The 25,913-nt window shown below is 40.5% G+C and overlaps 1 protein-coding gene across 2 annotated transcripts; it reads right to left on the bottom strand.

Moving 5' to 3' along the window:
- Nucleotides 1-4,194: 4,194 nt before the first annotated feature.
- On the bottom strand, nt 4,195-5,737 carry nkx2.4a (NK2 homeobox 4a). Of its 2 annotated transcripts, XM_041954293.1 has the most exons (3): nt 5,368-5,737; nt 4,438-4,883; nt 4,195-4,356 (listed from the first exon to the last, which is right to left on the bottom strand). In XM_041954293.1, the coding sequence occupies exons 1-3, from the start codon at nt 5,735-5,737 to the stop codon at nt 4,195-4,197; spliced, it is 978 nt and encodes a 325-aa protein (XP_041810227.1). The 2 variants fall into 2 exon arrangements, with proteins under 2 accessions (XP_041810227.1, XP_041810226.1); XM_041954292.1 differs by having other exon boundaries at nt 4,195-4,883.
- Between the last annotated feature and the right edge of the window lie 20,176 nt (nt 5,738-25,913).

The raw sequence follows: 25,913 nt of genomic DNA, 5'->3' as shown, positions 1-25,913 counted from the left end.
AATAAGGGATGCTGACCCCCCCCCCCCAAGAGCATGCACACCCACACACACACACACAGCACACACACACACTCCTAACCTGATCCTCCATCCTTCATCCTCTGCCCCCTTTCTACAGACGTTTGTGAATAGTCTTCAAAAGGTTGCTTTAGCCCAGCAATGCCTCATATTGCTAACATTGTATTCATAGTAAGCAATGGAATTAGCCGGTGCAAGGCCTGGAATAGCATATAATCGTATGTGTGCATGCATGTGTGCATATATGTGTCTGTGTGCATGTGCATTTGAATTCATGTTATTGTCAAACCAAAGGCAACGGCAAAAATGTGGTTTCATATATTTAATTTCATGGAAATCTATTAGAGTGAGAATTGCTTTCGGAGTCCTATGACCTTCTTGCTTTTTTTTTCACTCTGTAGGAAGATGATTATTTGCAGGCTATTTTTTCCATTTGAAAATGACTGGAATTAGGGAACTTTTTGCTCCCTGGGGCAAAGACTTGCAAACTTGCAGTGACTCATTCTGTGGAAACCAAACAAATCCAGCAGGCACAGGTTCGTCATAGAAAAGAGAAAGCTTGTCTCTCCTTGACAGGATACGAGGGCAATACACTAATTAAAATCTCGCTCTGTGTCTCTCAGATCTTGCCAATTCAATGCATTCATTTGCACAGTGAAATGAAAAGCGAACCTCGCCTCTCCTAATCATTTCGCATGGGGCAAGGCCTGGGGACTATTTCTGGGGAAGGAAGGAGCGAGGAGGTGGAGGAACTTGTGGAGTAAACTTTCGATATTACGACTGACTTAATGTCTATTAATGCCTATTTATATACATATGTATTTATCTATGTCCTCATACAAACTGTCCTAAACAATATGACAGTTTAGCCATGTTACTCCATCTTTACCTGTGCATCTTCAGCAAGAATCTTACTCATCCACTATATTCCATTCAGAAACTAGGTCACACTAAGTCTTTAGGTTTCTGTTTTAATTGCATTTTTAGTTTAGACCAACAACACAAAACAATAAACCCACCTGTTTTACTGACAAAACTAAAAAAAAAAAAAGAAAAAAAACAAACAAACAAAAAAACGTTGTATAGTGCATGATGAGGGTTATATGTTTGGCTTATGTTTCTGGGTAAACTATGCAGCCAATAATGTTAAGCCCTTGCCAATTAGCGCTCTCTAGGTTGCTAGGTCGCCATGGTCAATTGAGGAACACATCAATAGGACTTGAAAAGGTTTCTCTGCGATCAGACCTTCTGACATATTAAGTAGAATAATGGGGAGGAAGAGAATCGGGGGGGGTGGGGGTGGGGGGGTGCAGAGACTGGAGCAAGGCTTCCTTCTATATTATGCAGTGAAACCTGCAATTACCTGAGAAGAATAGTCTAAAAATTCTTTACATGAGTGAAACAAATTATCCTCTGCATCAGGCTCTATGTTAGGATTATATATGGCATTTAGGTCGTGACAGACTTCTTCCAGCTCTGATGGAAATACCTGCTTGGTGTAAGGGAGGCATTTTATGTAATGTATGACTTGTTCGATTGTTTGTGGATATGAATGCGGGCTGCCTGTGCATGCACATGAGCACATATGCTTCTTTTTGTACGCACGCATGTGCATGTGTGTCCGTGCCAATCGATGTTAAGACAGACAACCTATAACCTGCTTCTGCAACCGCATACATGGATGCAACACCAAACAGCAGCGGCTGCAGCCCCCAAAACTTTCTAGACAGAAATGATGATGCCAGCACCAATTACTGTGCCCAGCCTGTCTCATATATCCTTACAAAGAGAGGTACCCCCCAATAAACTGAGAGAAGCAACAGGCACAATAGCCAGTGATTACCAAGCATAGCCTATTAGTGCGCCATAACTATGGCTATTGAAAAGAGAAAAGAATGGCTTCACCTCCACTTTCATTTCATGTGGTGCACCATCAAACTCTTTGTCGACAGCTCATTCATGCCCTCAATTTAAAGACAAAATCTATTAGAAACATCTTGCAGCATCAAAGTGTATATTGTGGAATGCATTTCTCTTTTTAATGCTCTTATCAAACTCCTTTCTGATGGAGTTGTCACACTCAATTCCACATGTCAGGTGCATATTGGCTCTGATGCTTCCTTCGAGTGTAGGGATGATAGCACATATACATACAGCTGCCAGGTATGTGAAGGGGTTGGAAATGGGGGCTCTCCAAGGTCTCCACTGAGACACACTGATAGCCATCATCATCATCACAGGGTGTCATCAGCAAGGGGATTGACAAGTAATTTCCAAACGTGTTTAAATGACCACAGGAAATGAAATGTTAGATCCTATTATCAGCCACTGCTTGTGTAAAAAAGGTTTTGGAGGACAGAAGCAAAGAGGGACCGACATCGATGCTAAGTGATGACATGAAACACGTTGGAGTTTGTCTGCACAAATCATTCATCCGCTAAAGAGATTGATCAGAATGAGTGTGTGTGTGGACTGTGTGAGTGTGTGTGCTGCTGGGTATTTTGAGCATTTTCTTACAGCCTTACAGTGTCTGTCAATGCCTAAAAAAATGTGGAAATCACTCATATTTAATGATCTATACAAGCATGTTTGTGATATATTTTGTCACATTTTAGCCTAACTATGTCTGACTGCATCACAAAATATAACAAGCTTTAAAATAAAAACAATTTGACATATTGCAATTAATTTAGATAACAGCAGCATATTATCTTTTTAAAATCACCAACAGTGCACTAATCCTAAAGAAACTCCCATCCAGCTTCACTTATAGTTTTTAGTAAGAAGCGAGAAATTTGAATCAGGGTCTGAAATAATTTAAAATTCACAAGTTAAAATAAGAAACATATTTTTTATTATTTGTATTTAATTTTAAAGCAGAGTTTAAAAACCTTTACGTTGATAAATGTAAAAAGCCACTGAGCCCTGTGCATAATAATAATAATAATAATAATAATAATAATAATAAACCCTAATTAGAGTGTAATTAACTTTAATGCAGTATAACAATATTGCGAGCCATGTACTCCATTCTTCTGTATAATATATTCATTCTTACAGTAATTGGTAGTCATTGTGTATTTTATGGAAGCTCGCATTCACAATAAAATTGACCAATTACTGCGGCAAAACGAAGGTCTGGGCCTATTAAACACAGCAGGATCAATATGTTGGAAGAGTTTTTTTTTTAATGAAAGAATTATATTAATATATGAATGCATAAATTAATGTCAATATTAAACCTGCTGGAAAGTGTTGGTGATTTTAAAAGGGTGATTTCCCGGTGTTCGAGTCTTGCAGACATCCTTCATGAAAGGCAGCCCTCCAAAATGTCACCTGAACAATGCTGGCTCCCTCATCGACCTTGCTTTCCAGCTCAATTTGGTCTCAATCACAGCATAATGAAAATGTACTCCAAAAACAGATCCCTTTTAAAAAATTACTTCTCCAGGAATAGCTCTCACACTTCAAGTTATTTATTGTTAACGTTCACTTGGTTTTGAAACATATACAGCAGCCATCACGCATTTGTTCCTTTTTAACTTACAAAAGAATAAAGAAAACATAAAAGTGGACGCAATAACGATTATTATACAGTTAAACGCATTCTTGTGTGTTAGCCAAATATACAAGTCCCTACTTTATTTAATAAGTCTAAATGAATACATTAGTTTACAATATTAATATGATAAAATACCAGGTTATCACCGCAAATAAGGAGTGGTGGCTTAGTGTACTTCAGACCTGATTCCACCTTTCCCCCAGTCCGCACTCAAGTGAAGCAGCATTCCTTTTTGTTTCAACAACATAGACTACGTTTAAAACATCATGAGGAAGGTCCAAAATATGGATTACAAAAGGTCCAGAAACGACATAATTGCTTTCAAGGGCAGCCATTTCTGTAATGTTCAAAAATAGACTCCCCTCTCAGAGATGTCAAGAAAATGTGCCCTGATCAGCTGGTGCGCCTCAGTGCGCCTTGTCCTCTCCTCACCAAGGGCCCCCATTTTCAGCTATATATATATATATATATATATATATATATATATATATATATATATATATATATATATATATATATATATATATATATATATATATATATATTTGCTTTTGCTTGGGCTCATCCGCAGGATCACATAGAAAAAGTGGAAAGTGACAGTACTGTATTAAGTCCTACCACGTCCTGCCGTAGAGGAGGTTTGAGCTGACCATGTTACTGGTGTAATCTACAGCAGATGTGTCTATTTGGGCCATGTTGAGCTGGCTGTGCAGTGAGGGGGGGCTGGGCGACATCTCCTCCAGATCCAAAGCGTTCACCTGCTGCTGGCTTTGATGCTGGGTGAGGCTGCTGGTCGTGGATGCGAGCACAACTCCGGCCCCGTTCTGTTGTTGGCTTTGTTGCTGGCTCTGTTGTACTTGTTGCTGGTTCGGCGTCGGCGTGTTTGAGCCGTTCTGGCACGGTTTACCGTCCTTCACCAGAACTGGCACGGCTACGCGCCTCGGGGACTGCGCCTGCTGTTGGCACAGATTACCGTCCTGTTGCTGCTGCTGTAGCTGCTGCGCCGCCTTGTCCTTGGCCTGGCGCTTCATCTTGTACCGGTGGTTCTGAAACCAGATCTTCACCTGGGTCGGCGTCAGGTGGATCATGCTGGCCAGGTGCTCCCTCTCAGGCGCCGATAGGTATTTCTGCTGCTTAAACCTCCTCTCCAGCTCGTAGACCTGAGCCTGCGAGAACAGGACGCGCCGTTTCCTCCTGGGCGCAGCGTGGAGAGCTGGCATGGATTTGGTGGCGTCCGCCATTCCTGTGAGACCCCCCATGCCGGTCATGTTCATACCTGTGGAAGGTCCCATGAATCTAGAAACTTAAAAATATACATACATATACGTGCGTTCAATAAACAGAAGAGGAGAACACTGTTTCGCCTGAAGTAGTCTTTATTGATTATTGGCTGTTATATGCGTTAATAAATGAAGTTGGAAAGCATCAGTTTTAAAAACATGTGGTAATAATAATAATAATAATAATAATAATAATAATAATAATAATAATAATAATAATAAATATATGGATCTTGCTTTTAAATATTAACTCATGCCAAAGATAAAAAGCCAGACTTGAAAGAATGATCTCCTTTTCGGTTTAACCGTCATAAATAGCTTTTGTAAATTAAAGATGTCTTAAAATACTCTACACTATTTAGATTATCACCAATGAAACATTTTTAAAAGCGACACATATTAAGTCTACAGCGTTTCCCCTCTTATTTCTCAAAAGTCAATTTTATTTCTGGGATATGCGCTGAAATCAAGTCGGAAAAGTGTGTATAAATGGAGGAAAGAACTTACTTGTGGAGTATCTGGGATCAGGGTTGGCGCTGTACCACCCTGTTGCTGCTGCACTATTCCGCATGCTTTCCTGGTACGACGGGAGGTCTCCCATGTTGCCAATGCTTCCATTGCAGTATCCCCCCATTGCGCTGTGGGAGAACTGGGAGACGGTGTGCGGCATGTGGTAAGTGGTGGCCACGGTGGCGTTATGGCCCATGGAGTGCTGTTGCATGCCGGTCTGAGACACCTGAGGCTGTCGGTAGGCTCCCAGTGGAGAGGTTAGGTTCCCTGCGCCGTCCATGCCACTAAACTTCTTGTAGGTCTCCTCGATTGGACTCAAAATATCTGTCACTGAAAAAGGCGTTGTGTGCTTTGGGCTCAACGACATGATTCAGAAAGCAGGTAGATTTTTGTGTTTGAGCAGATCAACCGTGTTGTTGTATCGGCTCTCTCCTTGGTGGATGTCTACGTAAGAGAGTGCTTGTAGTGCGCCTGAGATCCTATTGATCGCCTTGGAGAAGGAGGCGAGCCCAGGGCGCTCTTAGCCCGGGTTTATTGGAGCCAGGAGCCAGGTTTACGACAAACACAGGGGGCGGAGCAAAACTCCTAAACCAGCAAACAATAGTCATTGACATTTTAGAGAAATAATTCATGAAAATACACTTTGCTTTATATTAAGTTGCATGCGTGGATAAAACGACGCCACATATTTACGATTTTGTCCTTTGTGACAACAGGTGAGAATTAGCCATTATGTTGTGCACACCAGCTGATCTGACCACATATGACTATTTTGCGTCAGTGGGGAATTCCACTCTTTCTAGAAACTTTGAGAGCACTTTGAACAGACACAAGGGCCACCGAGTATCATCAAAGAGGCACAATGAAGTTGTATGACCGGCTCATTTATGCTTCTTGAGCATCATTTTGCCCCACCAGAGAGGGACAAGTCCAAATAAGCTCAAAATGGCAAAACGCTGAAAGGCAGCGGCGGTAGGGACCCAGCCTGTGAGTATATACCACCACCTCACATTTATGAACAGGGGAGGCTATGAGATGTAGCACACAGGATTTAGATTATATTTGCCAAATCTGAGCATGCAGCTGCAGCTCTCCTCGTACCAAATCCTCCTGTACGTGGAGACAAGTTGGAAGAGATCACACTTTTTATGCTTGTCTTAGAAAAAAAAAAAAAAAGATCAGTAGCTTCATTAGACTTAATGCAATTTGGAGACGACATTGTGAGCCTCGAAACATCGAGTGTGGTCACCCCGCATTAATGACACTCCGCAGTCTTGACCTGACATTGTAATCTCTGAGCAAACTGACTGGCGCCAGGGGAAGAATCAGAGGAAGGCAGCCACAACAGGGGGGTCAAAAGAGAGGAGAGCGACCACAAATTGTGATCACGAGTTAAATCGTCAACACGGCTTCCCATTATAGCCCAACATGTGTCCCTCATGGATCTATAACGCGCCATTCAGCCTATAGCTCATAACTATCCCATAATGCAGAGGCGTAGCTATTATTCTGCTCATGGACTTTTCTAATCACAATAATGACGTTCTGATGTTTTTCATCGCCATCAACAACTTCCAGCAGACGACAGCAGGAGCAGGTGTGCTGCGTTGAGCTTTAATTTCCACACGTGGAATGTGTTTCCATCTTCCGTTGCTGGAGGAAGGAAACACTCGTCTGCGCGAAGCCACTAATGTAATTTAGCATGGCATGGCAGCAAGTAGCTGCCTACCCTAATTGAGCAGTTGAAGATGTGACATGGTCAGCCATCAATTACAGCGACATATCAAGAACACCAATCTCCGGTTAAGTTGATAGCCCGATTGTAATAAATCATTGTTCTTATGCAGATTTCAGTACCCGAATTTCTTCTACCCTTTTTTCCTTCCCCCCTCGGATGCCTGGACTCAGCAGCGGATTTAATGGGAAGTGGTTGGACTTGCTGTTGAGGAAAAAACAATGCGTGCGTATGCCAGAGTCAAAAAGACACCCAAGTAGGACAAAAACGTGAATCCTAAAAGGAAAAATGTGTCCGACAAGAGAGGTTTGACAGGTGTTAACCAAATGCTCTCAGTAAAAATAAAAAGTCAGATTTCTATGATTAAAAAAAAACAACTCATCTCTTAAAGAAAAGTAATATCTCCTACCTGCAAATATTCTTCTACTTGTCCAGATTTCTGTGCGCCTTTTCCACTCTTTAGGCAGCGGCAGCATGGTGTCTTTTCAGGGCGAAAAGAAAGGTAGGCCTCGGCCCAGACCTCTAACATTATGTAAATGAGACAAACCTCTCAACCTTGTGGATTACTGAGTCAGAGAGCAGGACCCTGGTCCACAGACCCTCCACATTAGGATCCCATAAAAATCTGGAGCTGGTTAGCTGCATGCAACGCTTACGAGGGCTTATAGTCCACGTTAATGTAGATGTCAGTCCAAGTTAACTTTTGCATCCAGTGACTATGCTGTGGTCAAGGCAGCGGGAGCGGGACAAGCGGACGCGCCAAGGAGCTACGAAGAAGGCCCAGCAAAGGTTTGTTCATAAATCTGACACATTAGAGGAGAGAGCAGTTTTAACCGCAAAGCCTTTCTGCAGCTGTGTATGTTCACAGTTATTGGATCGATCTTGTTGCTGCATGCGTGTTTGCAGATACAGATTGAGTGATGCGTGTTGATAAATATCACATAACATATTGATTTAAGCCTACACTGACCCTTGCGCCCTCAGGGACAGTAAGTGCTACCTTGACCGCTGAATGGCGATTAAAATACATTTATATTCCCAGAATTACGCACGGGGACCGTGTATTGGTTTGCGTTGTAACTGTCTTGCTTTGACCTGAAAAAACACACGCTTTTGAAATTCCTTGACTGTGTGTTGACTGTTTGATAATTGTAAAACTTGGTCGATAATTTCACTTGGGAAATAATACACAAGCTTTTTAGAATTACTTCATAGCTAACATACAAATTAAAGTCTGTAAATAGAGAATGACAACCAAGTGTTCCATTATTATAGAGGGGACTGTGTGCCGGCCATTGTTTGCCACTAGTGACTAAATAATCGGGTATTGTGTACATTAATGACAAGAGTTGTCCATATAAACAGTGCGGACTTCCTGCAAGCACATTTTAACCAGTCTCCAAGTATATGATGTGTAAGCGTTCTTCGGACTTTTTACGTGTCGTTAACCAGAACCAAATAACTGCCCATTCATGTACTTTATATCATGCAGACAACCTTTTTTCGATTTCCCCTTGCCGACCCCCCCACCCCACAGCACAGCAGATGGACCAAAGCGGCTGGTTGCTGAATTGCTTTTCTCCATCTCGTCCTTGCTAGTTCAATACCCTGAGAGATGTGGAGAGATGGCTGAAGGGCCAGGGTCCTGACCTGCAACCTCAACCACGCACCGGCCCAGCACAAAGTGCAGAAAACACGGGGATTTATTTAGTCTTGCAGCCCTTAAATCTCTAATCAAACTTTTAACTTTTAATGCGAATACAATTTAAACAAATACCAAAATGGCCAGAGCTCTGCAATTGTGTGTTCAGTTTTTTCTTTGTGCAGTTTGGATGATCTTTGTCAAGTGAAAAAGGGAAGAGAAAAAAAATCTTAGTTCTACTTTAAGGATGAAATGATAAATACCAGTGCACCACTATCATAAAATCAAAATTCAGGTTACATTTTTGCGTGCGTAATTTACGCACGACCCGTGAGCGCGTTTTCCCTTTTGTCTTGGGCACGTCAGCGTACTTATTAGATTTCCAGGGATTTGTTATCAGCCAGTCATTTAAAGAAACTGATGCGCATTGGGCATTGTTTTTAAGAAACGGATAGACTTAGAGGTAAGAACACATTTTGCTACGGTGTGCTTGGAAAGGTGTGATTCCGCACTAAACTGTTTCTCTTAGGAATGAAAATTTTATCTGTAAATTAGAGGAGAAATATCTGAAAGGAAGCCAAAGTGGAGTCAATTCTTGTAAACTGTTTAATATCAGGAAACAGAATAATCAAAAATATTTTCTTGCAATTATTTTTAGCTAATAATAAGCGATTTACTGACAATAGAAATTTAAGTTGATGCCAACATGTCTGTAGCTCTATAAGGCGCTTTCTTCCAAAGATGTTTCTTTGGGCGTTATTACGCACGAAATATAATACGCCTATTTGGTTTTCTGCGGAGCTGAAACGAAACCACAACTTTCAGTGCTGATACTGACACCACCAGATTTGCAACACAAGACAAATTAATTGTCTTCTTCACTCCCAACATATGATGTAAAGATGTAAACCACATCTGTACTGCGGCCGGCCCAGTGGCCGACTTGGCGTGGAAACGTGTGGAGAAAATTCCACACCTGCAGTCAGTGTGGTACCATTTAGATCAAATACTTTCTCTCCTCTTAAATCGCCGAGCAGTGTGAGAGTAAAAAGCGGGCAGGTGCATATCTTTCAGCTGCACTACTTGAAACGGTGCAGCTCCTCAGCTAAGTAGGTTAAAGGTCCTCCCAAGTGGAGAAAGTATGTGACAGGCCTCTTGAAGACCGTATTCTTCTGCAGGAGTTTGCATTCATTCACAATTAATGTCGCTTGATGGACGAAATGATGCTAATAGAGCGCCAAAAACAGAATATGGGCTTTCGTGGGATGCAGACCATAATCTGACAGCTGGGAAAATGGGGAACTGGAGGATTCAAATCTATAATAGGATTAGAGTGTACAAGTTGTACTTTAAGTTCACTGTATAGTGTGCAGCAGTTCATTTACTTGATTAAGTTACATTTAAGATTTGCATCAGGCACTGGGAACTGCACTATAAGGGGGAGCCTGTAATTATAAATGTTGCATGTATTTTTTTTTCACTGGAAACTACTGGTTTTACTATAAAACTGACTTTGATTTTAATTAGTGGAAGCATTTGAAGTCAAATCGTTAAACTTTTTTTAAAATTGCCTTTTCATGCCACCTAAAAGAAACTCCTTCAGTTTTCAAGCCACCACACCAAGGTCAAGAAACACCAGAGAAGAAGTCAGTGTGTGAAACTACTTAAGTTTAACGGCATGATGCAAAACTGCTGATTATAGTATATGAATAGCTGTTTGCTCCTTTTGAGAGAGGGGGTGCCACTAAAAAATATAACTTAAACCATCTCACAGTCCTTAGAAAACATCAGCTCCGTCCCTGCTGCGAAGTGTGAAGTAAAGTTCGAGATGTTTGAGTATTCTGAGCTTCAGAGGATTTCAAACAGAAACTGAAGCCTCTAACTGATGACATGCACCGCAGATCATTTACTTGGTCGTTGGTGTCAGTTTGCCTTGTTTTACTAATGGTGAGCCCACATCCTGATCAGCTGCCTGTGCACTAATGCTGATCAAATTTCATGGTGTTCATTGTGATTTTAATAATAAGCTGAGAAGACGTATAAACCATCTCTAAACCTCCATCCTGTAATTATGTTCACGCTATAAGTTAGAAGTAAAAAGCTCCCAGTTTCTTTGATAAACATAAATATGGTCAGGTTTAAAGAAGGGTTGTGAGATTAGCTTTATAGACAACATAGAGAGGCATCAAAGAGATGGATCCATGACTATATATATACATAAAAATAAATAAGTTCTGTAATTCTAATTCCAAACAGCAAATTGTGGGTCTGAAACAGATTTAGTCTCCTGAAATTCTAGGTGCTCAGGATTCTGTGATTGCCGTCTGTTATCCTCCACACTGTTTTCAGTGGCAGCGTTTTAGCCTGGCTGCTGTCTTTTGTAACAACAATTAAAAGAAGCACAGCAGCAGATCAATGCAGATTACCAAGGTTCCAAGGGTACCTGGCTCGTCCACTTCTCTGCTGCATTAATTGTGGCAGCAGTAAGGGCAGGTAAACAAAGCTGTTGGAGAGTATGGCTGTGACTCAGCCACGGCTCACTCCAGCTTTGTTACCCAGTTACTCACATGGCAAAATGCCTCTGCCAATCTTTCCCTGCGTCTGGTTGCCCCTGGCAGCCGGTTGTTGTGATGACATGAAGTCTGTTTGATGACATGTCCTGAAATTATCTTTTACATTTTTTATGCAACATTTTGTTCACTTCTCAGCACTAAACATGTGTGTTCAAGTGCTGGCAGGTATCTTGGGATAATAGATTTTATAGCTGGTGTTCTCCAGTGACACACGGACACTGGTTTGTGATGGTGTGTCTTTGTTTTTACATTTTTAGCTAAGTTTGCATCATACTACAAGCAGACCAAGCATAAAGTCGTTTTTGTTAAAACAGTGTTGTGTTGTGCACAGTTACAGCCACGTCTTTCTGTAATTGTGACAGGTTTCCATCAAGTATAACAGTAAAATAATTTACATACTTTTAAGCTTTTTAAGCAGGTTACAAGGCAGATTGGCCCTTTTTTGGAATTTGCGTGCATACTGTGAATTTTCTTTAGCTCAGTTCCATTCTGCCAGGAAGTTTGAGTTTTGATGCCATAGAAATAGTGCAGCTGTGGACGTTTCACACCACCATGTGTAGTAAAAGAAATAATAATAATAATAATCAAATGTGGTTTTACACCTGGAATGCATGCAAATAGCTGCAATCTGTATCAAGTGTTTCCTGATGTCCATTTATGCCAGGAATTCATTTATTCGGCTTGTTTTCGTGTTACTGTAACTGTGAAGAGATGCATCTCCTAATCAAAAGTTTCAAAGCGCTTTGAGTGCTGTGTGAGGAGACGGAAACTTTTTAAATGGCCTCCCAGCGCAACAATGGAAATGTGACCAGAAGCTGCATATCAATGCGGTATTTTTACCTGTCTGTTTATCCCCACTTTGGGATGCTTTTATCCAGTAGGCCACCTGATAGCCTACCATTATTTAGATGAATCCACATAAACACATCACAAAACTACTTCAAATTCTGAATGTATTGATCCTGACAGATACAAGCACTATTCTACAATTTACTACGCAATTTAGAAAATAAAGTCAAAGTCCATTTTTACTGCACGGTGTAAAAAGATTAAAATTGTCATTTCTACTGGGTTTCTTTCCAGAAAATGAGCACTGCCTAAATCAGCTGCTACATGCTGGAGGAGAGTGTGAGTTAAGCTGAGCCCTCTGAGGGTGAAACATTATCTGCAGAACTGCAAAAATCTAAATCAAATCAGTCAAATTATTGGTATATTGTAACTTGGTTTAACATCTTGTCATTAATGTGTGCACAGATTCACTATTGTTCTGTTTATTGTAGTATCGTACGTGGATGCAAAATCACACAAAGTTATTTATTTGTGTGCTTCATTCATAATTATCTTTGCCACCTAACTTCTAACAGATTCTATCTTGTGTATAAATTTGCCTTCGTCAAAACTGGAACATACAAAAAAATGTATTCATGCAAACTATTTGAAAAATACTGTTTTTGTGTTTTATCCAATATTTTTTATGGACAATATTGTTTTTGTTTTTTGTTTTTTTACTTCCCATTTTATTTTCCATATGAGTTTTATGTCATTTTTTTAGACTGTGGTCATGATTATCCACTGTTCCCCTCTTGCTTATTATTTAAAAACAAACAAGCAAACAAATAACAACAAAAACCTAAACAAAACAGTATTCATATATAGATTACTGTTATTTGGAAAGCTATGCTGATGTCTTAAATCCTTATTTAGTTGTTGAGCAAGAATATATTTCTTCAAGCACAAAAAAAGTAAGTTATTCTGAAAGTGGGGCATTTAGTTTTGAAGTGCTTTGCTCGAGGCCATATTTGGTTTTCCCATGCCAGCTTTGTCAAACAGAACAGAACCAAACCAGAGTGACAGCTGCTCCAATCATTGAGCAGGTTTTATTTTTTTTTTTAGCAACAGGAATTTAGTTAGTTCACTTAACAGTTTGGCTAAGTTCACTAAACAGGCTGCAGGTATTTTCAAGGAGACATACTATAATAAAAACTCTGCGTACTTACTCCTAAGACAAATTTATAAAGTCCAGTATCTTATATAACCAGTGTTAATTTGATAGATGGGTCCAGTGTAAGTCAGAGCTGAAGCAGGAATCCTCAGTCAAAATATGCTTTAATAATAACAATTTGTGATGACAGTACAGCTCAGTTCTTTCAGTATTTCTTCAGTGGCCATTTGAGGAACTACAGCAGGGAAAAAAGTCAAAGCCACTTATTTCCAACAACCTCATGATAATAACACTGTATGTGAGTTTGGTTTTCTTGATATACTGCAGTAGTTAACTGTGTTTTCCTGGCAGCACACTGCCCTGAGATACCAGAGGCTTTTTTGTTTTTTATGGAGAACTGGTTACGTTTCAGCTGTTAAGGTAGTAAGAGAAAACAATGTTTTCAAGTATAAAGCAAAAAATTCAGCTAAACTGCACTAAATGATGAGGGCTTAACATCAAAACACAAACACCGAACTATGATGAGGGGACGTTATGAATCATCATCGGTGCCATAAAGGAGTTTTTATGTATTTCTGTCAGTCAAGCTACTTTTTAAATTTGTCACACTGTGTGCATCTCTTTGTCTCTTCACATGAAAAGAAAACCAAATATGTTATATAACAAATATAAAATTATATCAGTACATAAGAGGGAAAGGTGTTTTAAAAAAAGGTAATATGACACTTTTTTCCTCCTTGAATATAACATACTCGCTGAATAGCATCAACCAACATGAGAATGATGTGTTCAAGGTCACCCATCGCACCTGGTGTAAACTGTATGTTTTCATGGGCTAGATCCTGAATTTGGAGAAGCAAGAGTAAAAAAATGATAAAAAATATTGAGCAGTCTTCATGTTAGAAGTGATGCATACAGTTCAGTTCGATTTAGCCTTAAAAAGCCCACGTTAGTGTTGATGTTAGTGTTGAGTAAATTGCCAAGCTTGTTATTCATTACATTCAACAGCCTGTCTTCGCTGCCTCCTTCACGGTTTTCATGCAGAAGGTATTACGGTAATTTGCTCTTTAAATCTGGCATGTTTGACATTTTTATGTGTCAATATAAGACCATAAAGTGTTATGAAATATAAAAATAATACAGTGTGAACTCTACTGGCACAAGTATTATAACACTGTAAAATAGACAATTTTTATAAGCACACAAATTCTATTCATTTTTAACTAAATTTAAAATCCCATGTTAAACATTCATATATTCACATATTCCCATGTGTACCTGCAAGTCTATGAGGACATTTGCATTTCAATGTGTGATATTAGCCATTGTTTGACTTTTGCACATCCTACAGTTCCCACAATTCCACTAGACCCGAGAATCTTGGGAGATGAAGGAAGTGCATTTGAAATGTAAACGTCAGCTGCAATCCAATATTCCTAATAAGCGCCAAGAATGAACAAACAGGCAGAGCAACATGTTTTCTTCTTTTCCTACAGGGCGTCTTGGACTGCACGTGTTGCACTGAGTGTGTGACTTTCTGCTGCTGTACAGTAATAACAAGTCTTCCTGGGGCTAATGGCTCTCTTGTTTGTTGGTTTTGTCTCGTCCTGTTTCAGTGGTTCTTCCTCTCTGGAAGCATGTCAGCTCTCTGTGCCTGGCCATCCCTGAGGACGCTTGATGTCATCTTGTCTACCTGATCATTACACTACCTGCTCTCCTCTACAATGCTGCCCTCTCGCTGCTCCGCCACTTGAAATGCTTGGCTGGCCTCTTCTCTGAAACCATCATGAAATTGTGTGCTAAAACGCTGCAGACTGTTCCTCCTCTCTCCTCCCTCCAGCCATGTGTGCAGGAGCCAGGAAAAAGATTCCTCCACTCGGGCGGCTGCTGCTCAGTCAAAGGGAAAACACACAAAGCATCCTTCAGCCATCTGCCGCCCCTCACCTCTCACAGCTTTTATTTGATTTATCAATATTTCATACACTACAACAACATCGAAGTAAATTTGCCCAGTTGTTTTTTTGCTTTTTTTAAAAAAATTCTGCTTGTAGATTTCATGATTTATCAAAGGCTTCAAGTCAGGCAGCTTCATTCACAGTATCACCGCACAGTATTCACAGTATTAGTATCATCGCGCATGAGATTGTAAAGACTTTTAAAGAAATTTTCTGTTGCTCATGGAAAATTCTCTCACACACACAATACACAAAACAATCACATCTCCCTGCAGCTTTCATGCACATCACAAGAACAAATAATGATGTGGACGATTGTGTTGTTAACATGTATTCTATTCATCATATGTAAAGAAAAAAACACACACACACATAAATACACACACACACACACACATATATATACATATATATATATATATGCATAGATCTTTCTGTATTAGGCCTCTCATTGACAGTTTGACATGTAACAGGAGGAAAAGCAGAGGCGTATATAATGAAATTAATAATGGCTGAATTCCATTTAGCTGCTTCTGCTTCAGGGTCCTGGTGTTGTCTCGTTAACACCTATGTTTTATCCTCCATTGACAAGTCAAAGAGTGTGCTGGAAAACGTAAGTGCTGAGTGTGTTGTGCAGTGTCAGTACTTGAAAGCAGAAGTCACTGCTTAAATCATGCAACAAGAACACGGAAAATGTGAGTGTCTATCTATGCTTACGAAACAGAATATTCCATTTGCCGTCAATCAATGAAAATACTGATGGACCTTTTCCTGACGTTCCATCTTAAGTGTCTCAGACATGCAATTCAAACTGGGCCTGGCTCCAGATGATCCAGTAGTAGGCAAATAAATAATGAATGTAAAAATGATCTACTCTGCATATCAAAGGTTAGGTTCACGCTTTCCAAGGTTGGGCGTCATGCCCCATCACTAACATTAAAAGTGCATTAAGAAAAGATCTCTCAATGGCCAGTATAAGCAGGAGTAACGATTACAACAAGCAAACCGGTTTCAGTGTTCATATGGTCAGCTGACCACTGTTTTTAGGCTTGAGAAACTGTGACTCTATCCTTTAGTTATTTAATATCCATAAAATCCTGTTTTAGACCCTTTTTTCTATCGCATAATATATAAATTTTTGCAACTCAGTAAGGTTAATAAATCAACTGCATTGTCATATTCAAGGCCAAATTATCTTACAGAATGCACCTCGTGTGTATCAGTTGCATAGTCTTAAGCTGTTTGTTATCTAGGTCCAGCCCTTCTGAATTCAGTGGAAGCATACACACTAACATGTTGAGTGAAACATAATGAATCATGTAGTAAAAATATTTGTTTATGTGCTAATTCATCAATGGTAGGTTGTCTGCACGTAGCTGCAGTGTCTCAGCAGTGCACACACACTCGCCTCCTAACTGTCCACTGCACGGCACCGCACATGAGGCAGTTGATGGTGAAGTGTCTTGCTCAAGAGCACCTCAGTGGACTCCTGCAGCTCATCTAGAGATTTGAACCGCTCACACATGTGCTGCTGTCGTAGATGTCTGGCCCAGTGCCACTGTAATAACTCTGCTTTTACAGGAATATGTCTTTTTGATTCACTGACATGTTTTCACATAAGGGATTATGTACTTCATGTATTGAATTAAAAAGACAAAAAAGCATCAAACTGCTACACTTGTGACTATTCTTCACTTGCACTAGAGCACATTAATAATAATATGCTAATGCACTGTATAGGCATCTGTGTTTCAAACATAATGGCATTGATTGCAACTCTGGTATACATTATTCATCATGATCATCATCATGATGTCAAATTTGAAGTATTAAACTTAAGCATGAGTTGTTTGTTTTTGACACATGACACATGACTCAACACTAGAAAATGCACCATTTAACTGCTAGAGGGAATTAAAACACGGACTTGGGCAAAGGTAGTAATATACTTTATATACCACGTACTAGGGTTACTACCACAAATACTGCTGAGTGGCTAAAAAAATGTAAAAAATGTTAAGAATTATATGGCTTTTATGTTGTATTTTATTCTTGTAAGTAACCAGTGCAATCAGATAAACATAGTGTAATGATTTGTGTAGTAGTAGTAGAAAATTAGCAAGCAACTATATATATATATATATATATATATATATATATATATATATATATATATATATATATAATTTCAAATATTTTTGTGTGTTTATGTAAATGCATAACCTGTAACTTATTTTTTTATGTCCTAAATATGTGTCAAGTACAAACTTTCAACTTAATGGCTTCTTTTGTGAAAGTAAAAATGATTATGATGATGATTTTTTCATTGACCAAGTCAATTTTATTCACAGAGCACATTTCAATACAACAGCCTTTGACTGAAGTGCTGTACAGATTAATTAAAAAAATGCAATCAGATCATTGAAAGTAGCAATAAATACACTGTAAGATACAGAAAGCACAGTACACAGAAACACATCATGTAAATTAGAATATAAACAGTCATATCTACGTTTGTGAATGACTGGTTTGAGAATGAATATAAAAATGCTAATAGCAGTGGAAGACCTGGCAGCTGAAGAATAAAGTGTTCCAAGACCTGAGCAACAAAAGAAAATGCTTGGCCACTGCCTGGCATTTTAAACGGGGCACTGGACCAGAGAGGAGACCCTGGAGAGGGGATCTGAGGGGCCTGGAGGTGCAGCGGGGGACTGAGGATGTCAGAAATATAAACTGGTGTCAAACCATGCTGAAAAAAAAAACTGAAAGAATATCTTGTATTTGTAGCCAGTGAGGTGAGCCTAGTACAGAGACGTGGCTTCTCTTACAAGAGACTGTGAGAATAATGTGAGACGAGGCCGACCTCCACACACTGTAAGCTGAGGTACAATAGTAAAGACATGAAGACATAAAAGCAAGCACATAAGTAAAAAATTAATATGAATTTCAATATCATGTTATAAATGTTGTGCCTCGTTGTTGCCAAAGTGGCCAAGGCCAGCCATGACTATAATGCTGCCCTTTGTCGTAGCCTCAGCTCAGATACTCCCCTGTGTTGGTCAGCTGATCAGACCGATTTTAGAGGTGAGTACAGGCGTGAGGGACTGGTGTGTGGGGACTGTGATTTTATTCCATTTGAGTTGAATTTCATCCCTTAGAGTAAAAAAAAATCCCATGGGACAGTGAGCTGATGGGGAGCTGTTTGTGCTCTTTTTGTGGATGAAAACATGGCCGGAAGATAAATAAGTTGAAGGTTATTGCTTCAATGTCAGGCATCACAAGTAGCGTAAGGCTGAACGTGACGCATGGCACGATAAGGTCAGACAGTGAATTGTTCCGTCATATTGAAAAACCAATTCAGCAAAGCAAGTCCACAAAAACAAACATGATGGAGAAGCTTTTTTTATTAATTTATTTTCCATTCAGTGAAGTTAAGCCCCCACATTATACATTCACCACAGGGTACAAGTGCACAAACACATGATGGCCACAACTTGCTACACATATTTTCCATCCGCTTTAAACAGGAAGCTAATTAGGCAACTTGAATTGGTAAAAGACGTTGCTGCCACATTGTTGCTCTTTGATCATCACGCATGCTGATTGAAGCATGTCTGAAACAGATGACGGCTGGCTGTTATCAGGCTCAAAGCCCCAGGATCCATTTGCAGTGCTGGCATCTCAAGCACCTCATGTTCATCCTCTGAAGAAGGTGAGACAATCCATTAAGTGAAAGGCATAAACACTCAACTCTGGGAACCTGATTGTTGGCGCTGTCCCCCATCCAGCCCATCTGACTGCAGCGGACTGTGGGTTTTATACAAGACAATTCAAGTCCTAAGATGGAACATTGAGAAAGAGAAGACAAAGGGAAATAAGACCATATGGCACTTTGCATATCATAACACAGCAGCAAAACTTTTAATAGAAGAACTGAGATGTAAGAGACAGAGGATTGGAGCAGAGTCGGCTTAAAATTGTCATGCATTGTTGGCTTAAATTTAGCTGCAAGAGATGGAAAATTGAAATGAACATTATCTGTGTCATCCAAATTTAAAAAGAGAAACGTGAGCATTATGTTTCAGCACACAACATGTTTGTCATGTGTGTGTTTTGGGTTTTTTTTTTTTGAGCGGCACACATTTATTGAATAATTGAAAAAGGGGGAATGAATTCCATTAATAACAGTGACATGGAACGACATGAATATCTCTGACCTTGTTCATAAATTGGGATGAAAACACAAGTTTGTGCATCAATGCTATTAGCTCCCTCTAGCTTGCTCTAATTTAGTTCAGCTGCACAATGTGATTAAAATGCAGCCATTTCCTTAAAGTGTCAAGTCTAAAATACCATAAACGTCAAATTGAACAAAAGCAGCTGAACGAACATTTCTCCTAACATGCAAAATTGATCCAGAGGACCGTTACGAACACCTCACAGAGTCTGTCCTTATTATTATTCTTACAGTGACTAAAAAGTCACCTTGTGTAAAATTCTGGTCTTTGTTCGACAAACACTGCCAGCCTGCTTTTGTTGCTGTGAGTCAGTGTGTTAGCTGCCCATAAGAGTGTGTGAGACACCCAAACATAATGTGGACTGCAACTTAAAACTGAATTGATCCACTTTTTTTTTTTTTTTTTGCCTATTAAAAGGTTTGAACATCCCTTTACACTCGCACTACATTGATACGACAGCGTCAGGACTCCAAAGTGAAGTTGTTTTTTAAAGAAATATTTCTTCTATTGTTAAGCACTTGACAGATTGATGGGCAGCATTGGGTGGCAGCAATGAAAGAAACTTTATTAGAGGAACGCAGTGTTATTTGAAATGTCAAAAGAAAAGAGAGCAAATAAAGAATCTCAGCTGACATGTTTGCGAAATTTGTCCAACTTTTTCCTGAATGGTTGGATGTAGATTTTCTTTTAACTGAGTTGCACACGAGTGAGAGCAGGAGGAAGCTGAAATCAACAGTTCTGCCTGAGACACGTTTAGCTGCTCATAGCTCTCAACATTTTTTTTTCCTTTTTACTCTGAGTTGCTCTCCTTTGTTATTGACTCTCAGAAAAAGAGACACAGCATCCGATGTGCTCGGTATGAAATCTACTGTCTGGGTTTCTCACACCTGGTGAGGTCACTTAAAAGCGTAACTAAGCTGTGAAACGCAGAGTGTGTCAGAAACTTTCAAATGTTAAATATGGTCATTTTGCACATTGGATGCCCATTCTGTAGAAAAAAAGTGACCAAAATAAAAAGCCAGCATGGTTTTCTGTAGTCCTTTATTTCATTCAGCATACTGATGACATTTTTACATGCTTGTAGTCATGGAGTACTAGCAGACAGATGGAGTAAGATACCTGGGAAGACAAAAAAAAAGATTCTCTGTCTGAGCACCAGGTCAGATCAGATCATGACGGTCTCCGGGCGCACTCTGCAGACTCTGCTGTTTTCACTAATCTCAACATTCAGCAAAGTCAAGGACCTTGACGCTCGCCGCTTTTTCATAAAGATGACTCTGAACTGGCTGCTGATCAGTCTGCAGCGCTTTAAGCTCAGACCTACCACTGCCACGATTTGAGAAGTGCACTATCAGCGTCTGCCACAGCAAAAACACTGCTGCGCGTTTTGTCTTGTCCAAGGAGGCGAGGATGGGAGCTAAACACACACCTGTTTATTTCAGCGCTGAGCACTTCTGAGGTCCTGTTCACTGACTCTGCTAAACATTACTGTTAGTATTTTAGATGTCAGAAAAAATGGCACAAAAGATTTTAACAGAGTGTGTCCCTCAGTCCTGCCTTAGCATTACCTCAGTTTTGAACATTAAATCTGCTACGTCTACTCAGACAAATGCAGCTTGTGAAAAATGACCTTAAATTGAGACAAGGACACTCAGGCAAATGGGTTCTGCATTTTCTCTCAGCCGTGTTTTTATGCATGTGAAGCCAACATGGAGCAGAGCTGATGAGGAAAGGAGCTAAAGGCAAATGTTAGAACACCTCAGAGTTAGTGGCGGGAGAGCTAACTGTGAAATCAGTTCAACAATATTGGGATGTGTGTTTGCTGGCAACATGGATTCAAATGATACAAGCCATGCAGATGTAAAATATGAGGTATATGTATAAAATAATGCATGACACAATCATTTCACAGTCATAGTTTTTCCAGACTCTTAAGTAAATTCTCCCCCTTTAAATTTCACTCACTAAAAGTTGTCTTCTTATTTCCCAGTACGTATTCCCATCACCTCAATTCAAACTGAACAGCCGAATGAATATGAAGGTTTTTTCATATGGCCCGGACAGACAAGGGCATAAACTGTACGCAGATGGAGAAGTTAATTAGTGAGCAATTATTCCATAAATTAAATGAAAAAAGCCATCTACAAATTGTGAAAAAATACAATGCAAGGCTGATTGAGAATTTAACTCCTTATTTTTCTGGAATAAATTGGCTTGTTGCAGGCATGTGCTGTTTTATAGTTTTCCGTATTAACCATGCAGAATAAAAGTGACTATTCTTTGCTTCCAATTTGAATAAAACTCAAAGGAGTGGTGGCAAAAAGAATCCCATTTTTATTCCTGTTAGAGATGAACACAACACGACGGACGCTGGAGATGCTCAAAGATGCCGCGGGTATCTTCCTCTCTCTCCTTAAGCTCCACAGAAAACTGTCACCAAGCTGCAGCTCTTCTGTTTCTTCCTTGCTTTAAACACAGATACTGTGTGTGTGTGTGTGTGTGTGTGTGTGTGTGTGTGTGTGTCTGTCTGTCTGTCTGTCAGCTCTGAGCTCAGCAGGTTCTTTTCATGCAGATGAGAGGCTGATGTGAACAATGCTCTGCACACGCTCTGTCCCACTGAGTAAACTTGTGGATTCGCTCTGGTTCACACAGCACTGTGCACCCTAATGACTCCACCCTGCCACCTGCACAAACACACATACACATACACACCAACAAGCACACACACAAACATTGCTGATCCCAGCAGCAGTTAGGAAGCAGGTTGGTAATCAATTGTTTAGATACTATAATGAGATTTTGAGATGATGTCCATCTTTGTCTTCCCACAAATGCATTGAACAAAAGAAAACACCTGTTTTTAAAATTTCAGTATCTGGATATGATTTTGCTGCCCCTTCTGTTGTAATGTGCTGATTCCTTGCAAGCTGCTTGTTCTTTCGGTGTATTATTTTTTAACAAACACCAGCCTTATTAGAGCACTCAAACTCTTGCAGATTAAAGCATTTCTTTCCCCTTGTCTCACTCCTCCTCCATCATGTTCAGCATCCCTCCACCCCCTGCTGGTGCCGCTTTCTAACCCAATGAGGCCCCCTACAGGTGCAAGCTCACTGATGCTGAACTGAGCAGGTGCATAAGGATGGGAGCCTTTTATTTTGTCATTTGACCCATTTTGCAGTGCTTCGCATGCGTCGTCTCCCGCCTGAGGAGATGATGGTGCTCAGGCACTTTGCAGTCTGGAAAGTAAGTCTGCATAACTGCAGGACGTGATAGACATTCAAATAATACAAGTCAGATCCCAGACACCGAATATGATTAGAAGTATGTTGGTTTGTTTTGAAAGACAGCCATCAGACCCCACAGATGTTCTGTTTGGTGTTACTCCAAATGATATTTATGGCCTTTTTTTTTTTTTTTAATATGATGCCTCTCACAAAATAAACAGCTTCCTTCCTTTGATAAATTGTAGTATAGAAATATCACTGATAAGGATTCAGCTTTTCATACTGTTGAGGACATTTAACTCAAAGTCTTCTGTGTTGTGAAGGACACTGATTGAGCTAATACTTAAAAAACCTCACTTCAGCTCCATTGTTCACTTTCACTGAAGTGAATTAATCTGCACCATATTTGTCCTCCTATCCAATTGCGCCACACCGTGGAAATACTTAGGCTACCTCTCTCTCCACCTATCTCTCTCCCCCTCTCTAACATTGGAGACGGTGCTAATTGCCTGTGTACTGTTTACGTTGAGCCGAGTTTGTTTTCAAGAGCGATATGATTATGCTCTCAAGTTCCATAACGATGTCACAAACCGCACAATCATGCACTTAAACAGACACGTTTGCCGGAATGTCTGTTCATTAGAAAGAGAGAAAAAAACGCGTTCGTGTGAGCAGTCGGGATCTAATGTTGCTGCAGTGGTTTGCGGTGCTGGAACTAGATGCCGAAGTTGGACTGTTTGGACGTTTGCAGAAAAAAAAAAGCTGCATGACGCCAAATGCGGACCTCTGCTGCCATCTCGTGGCAGCTCGGCGCAACAACCCCTGCTCCCGCCTCTCCCTCCCTCCATCGCTCCCACTCGGTTTAATATCGGCACTGTGGCGAATCTAATCTGGATCTCCTTTAAGGCAATAAAACCCAGATAGCTTCCTTTAAATGAAAAGCACCGCTTATTATAGCTTTGAAATCCTCGTTTATTTGGCGATGTGCGCGATAGAAAAATGATTCATGTCGAGGTTCAAATGGGCAGGATGACGAAGATCCATGGTGTCCAAAGTGCATATTTCCTCAAGTATTGTATTCCCAGGTATATAATAGCGTTATCCACGCAGGTTTGAACTATGCCGCACGCCAAGATGCTTGTTACACTGTCGCCTGCTTTGTCCCTTCAAGCAGCCAAAAGCAATTTCCGATAAATCTGACCCTGTTGCTGAGCTGGAGGAAGGGTGGCGTACTTTTCTGGCGCGTTAATGACAAATCACGGGTGCAAAGCGAATATTGTTCACCGTAAAAAAAAAAAAAAAAAAGTTTGTCACACAGGCTTTGACGCGGCTAACGCTTTTATTTCGCCTTAGTTTTGGGGGTGAACACAGTAGAGAGTATATAAAAGGTGTGATAAAATACAAAAAATGTAGAAATATGAACGTAGAATAAATGGGATATTTAAAACGCACAAGAGCCGGTTTCATAGCTGTTTTATTTCTTGTATTTCTCTTTGAATGAAGCCTAATTCCTCGTCTTTACAGCGGCGCTCATCTTGGCGCATTAGTCCACTAAACACCTGCCAACATCCCCAGTTTTTTTCTTTTTGTTTTGTTTTTTGTTCTCCTGGATAAAAAACATCTGCATCCTACAGCATCGCTTCCACATCATCGGATTCACGCTAAAATTAGGATGCAAATGGCGCCTTCAACATTTACCTCTTAGATTAATCAGTTGCACTATTTTGCATATTTCTATAATTGCTGCCGACGCGAGGAGCGTCCTGGGAGAGAACTTGCAGCCCCCGCTGGTGAAACCTAGAGAAGGTTTTTGTGAAGTCTTTAATTGGCGCAGAATGAGAATCGTGGCCCAGTTTTACACCTGACGCGGAAATCCATAAAATGGCCCGACTATTTCTTCCCCCATGTGTCTGTTTTAGAAGCAGGCCTACGCATACCAGCGGGACTCAAAGCAAACAAGGAAGAGCACTGTCTGGTATTAAAAATAGTTTGCGCGCTGTGACGAGCGACTTTTTGAGGACAGACAATAATCAGCCTTTCACTTTGGAGAATGGGGGAGAGAGGGAAAGGAGAAATGAGAAGGCTGTTGTTGGCATAGCTCTATCAAAGAAGAAGGACTCCCTGTTATCTGTGAATGGGGCTCCTTTTTTTCACCAGAATAGATATAGCACGAATTTTTAATTCGTTTTTCTTTGAGAGACAACAATGCTTTATTTGAAAGCTTGATACAATTTGGGGCTTGTAAGAGATCCTTTTCTCCTTGTCCGAGCCCAGCTGCCCATATGGGATACAACGTGTGCAGCAAAGATCACAATGGCACCAAGTGACAGGCAGGACAAAAAGCCCAAGGATGCGTCTCCCTGACTCTGAACAGCACCAAGAAACTCTGTCAGTCTCTCTATCCACACGGTCTGCGTCCCCACTCCTGCTGCTCTGACACCCAGCAGCACCAGGCCTCGGCGTGTGTGCCTGCGCTGCGTCCTGTACTGTATTATGCAATGATGGAGTCACAAAACCGCCTGCTCAGAGAGCCGCAGAGCCTGGCCGCACAGGGCTCCGCGTTTGCCTGCCACAGAGGAGGTTTGAAACATTGGTGCTGTCTCTGAGAGTGGCGCATTTTGTTGCATTTTATTTGAAAGAAGCCAGAAAATGTGCTAGAGTTCAGCTAAAATCCAATCACAGCCTCCTTCTGCAGCTCGCTTAATGACTCCCGTCTCAAATCATATTTCTCCTCTGATTCCCTATAATAACTCCGCTATAAGCTATTATTGAAACGCTGCGAGCAGCGCCGCGTACTTCTTGTTCAACGCCAAAGGCATTAAAAATAATAACAGCAATAATAAAACATGAGCAAATTAGTGATTTATTTGACCTACAAGCTCAACCGGTGGTGAAACACGAAACCTTTCTGTCAGGAACAAATTGAGTCTGTGTCGCCCACAAAAGCAGTAGCCCCTCGAGACCCAATTCTGTAAATAATTAGCAAATCTGCCCAATTTAGCTGTTTGTTCAGTGATGATAGGGGCGAGTCTGACATCTGTTGTGGGATTCTTGTCCCGGGACAAGCAAATGCATAGATTTTTCTACTAGGTTATCATATTTACCCAAGATATTGACTGGAGTCTGCTAATCCGCAGTGCGCAGCGGATCACCGAGGAGACGTTTGAGCTTGTTTTTGGTTCCACCTTAAAGAGCATGGGGGCTAAGAGGGCAGGGTGGATTTTAATGCGGAAT

The sequence above is a fragment of the Chelmon rostratus genome, chromosome 15 (assembly GCF_017976325.1).
Source record: "Chelmon rostratus isolate fCheRos1 chromosome 15, fCheRos1.pri, whole genome shotgun sequence".
Taxonomy (NCBI): domain Eukaryota; kingdom Metazoa; phylum Chordata; class Actinopteri; order Chaetodontiformes; family Chaetodontidae; genus Chelmon; species Chelmon rostratus.
This window is presented reverse-complemented; position numbering and strand designations above follow the sequence as displayed.

Coding starts and splice junctions, on each gene's coding strand:
- nkx2.4a (XM_041954292.1), bottom strand. CDS start 5,737: ATGTCGTTGAGCCCAAAGCACACAACGCCTTTTTCAGTGACAGATATT. Junction 4,884..5,367: donor TGATCCCAGATACTCCACAA/GTAAGTTCTTTC, acceptor TATATTTTTAAG/TTTCTAGATTCATGGGACCT.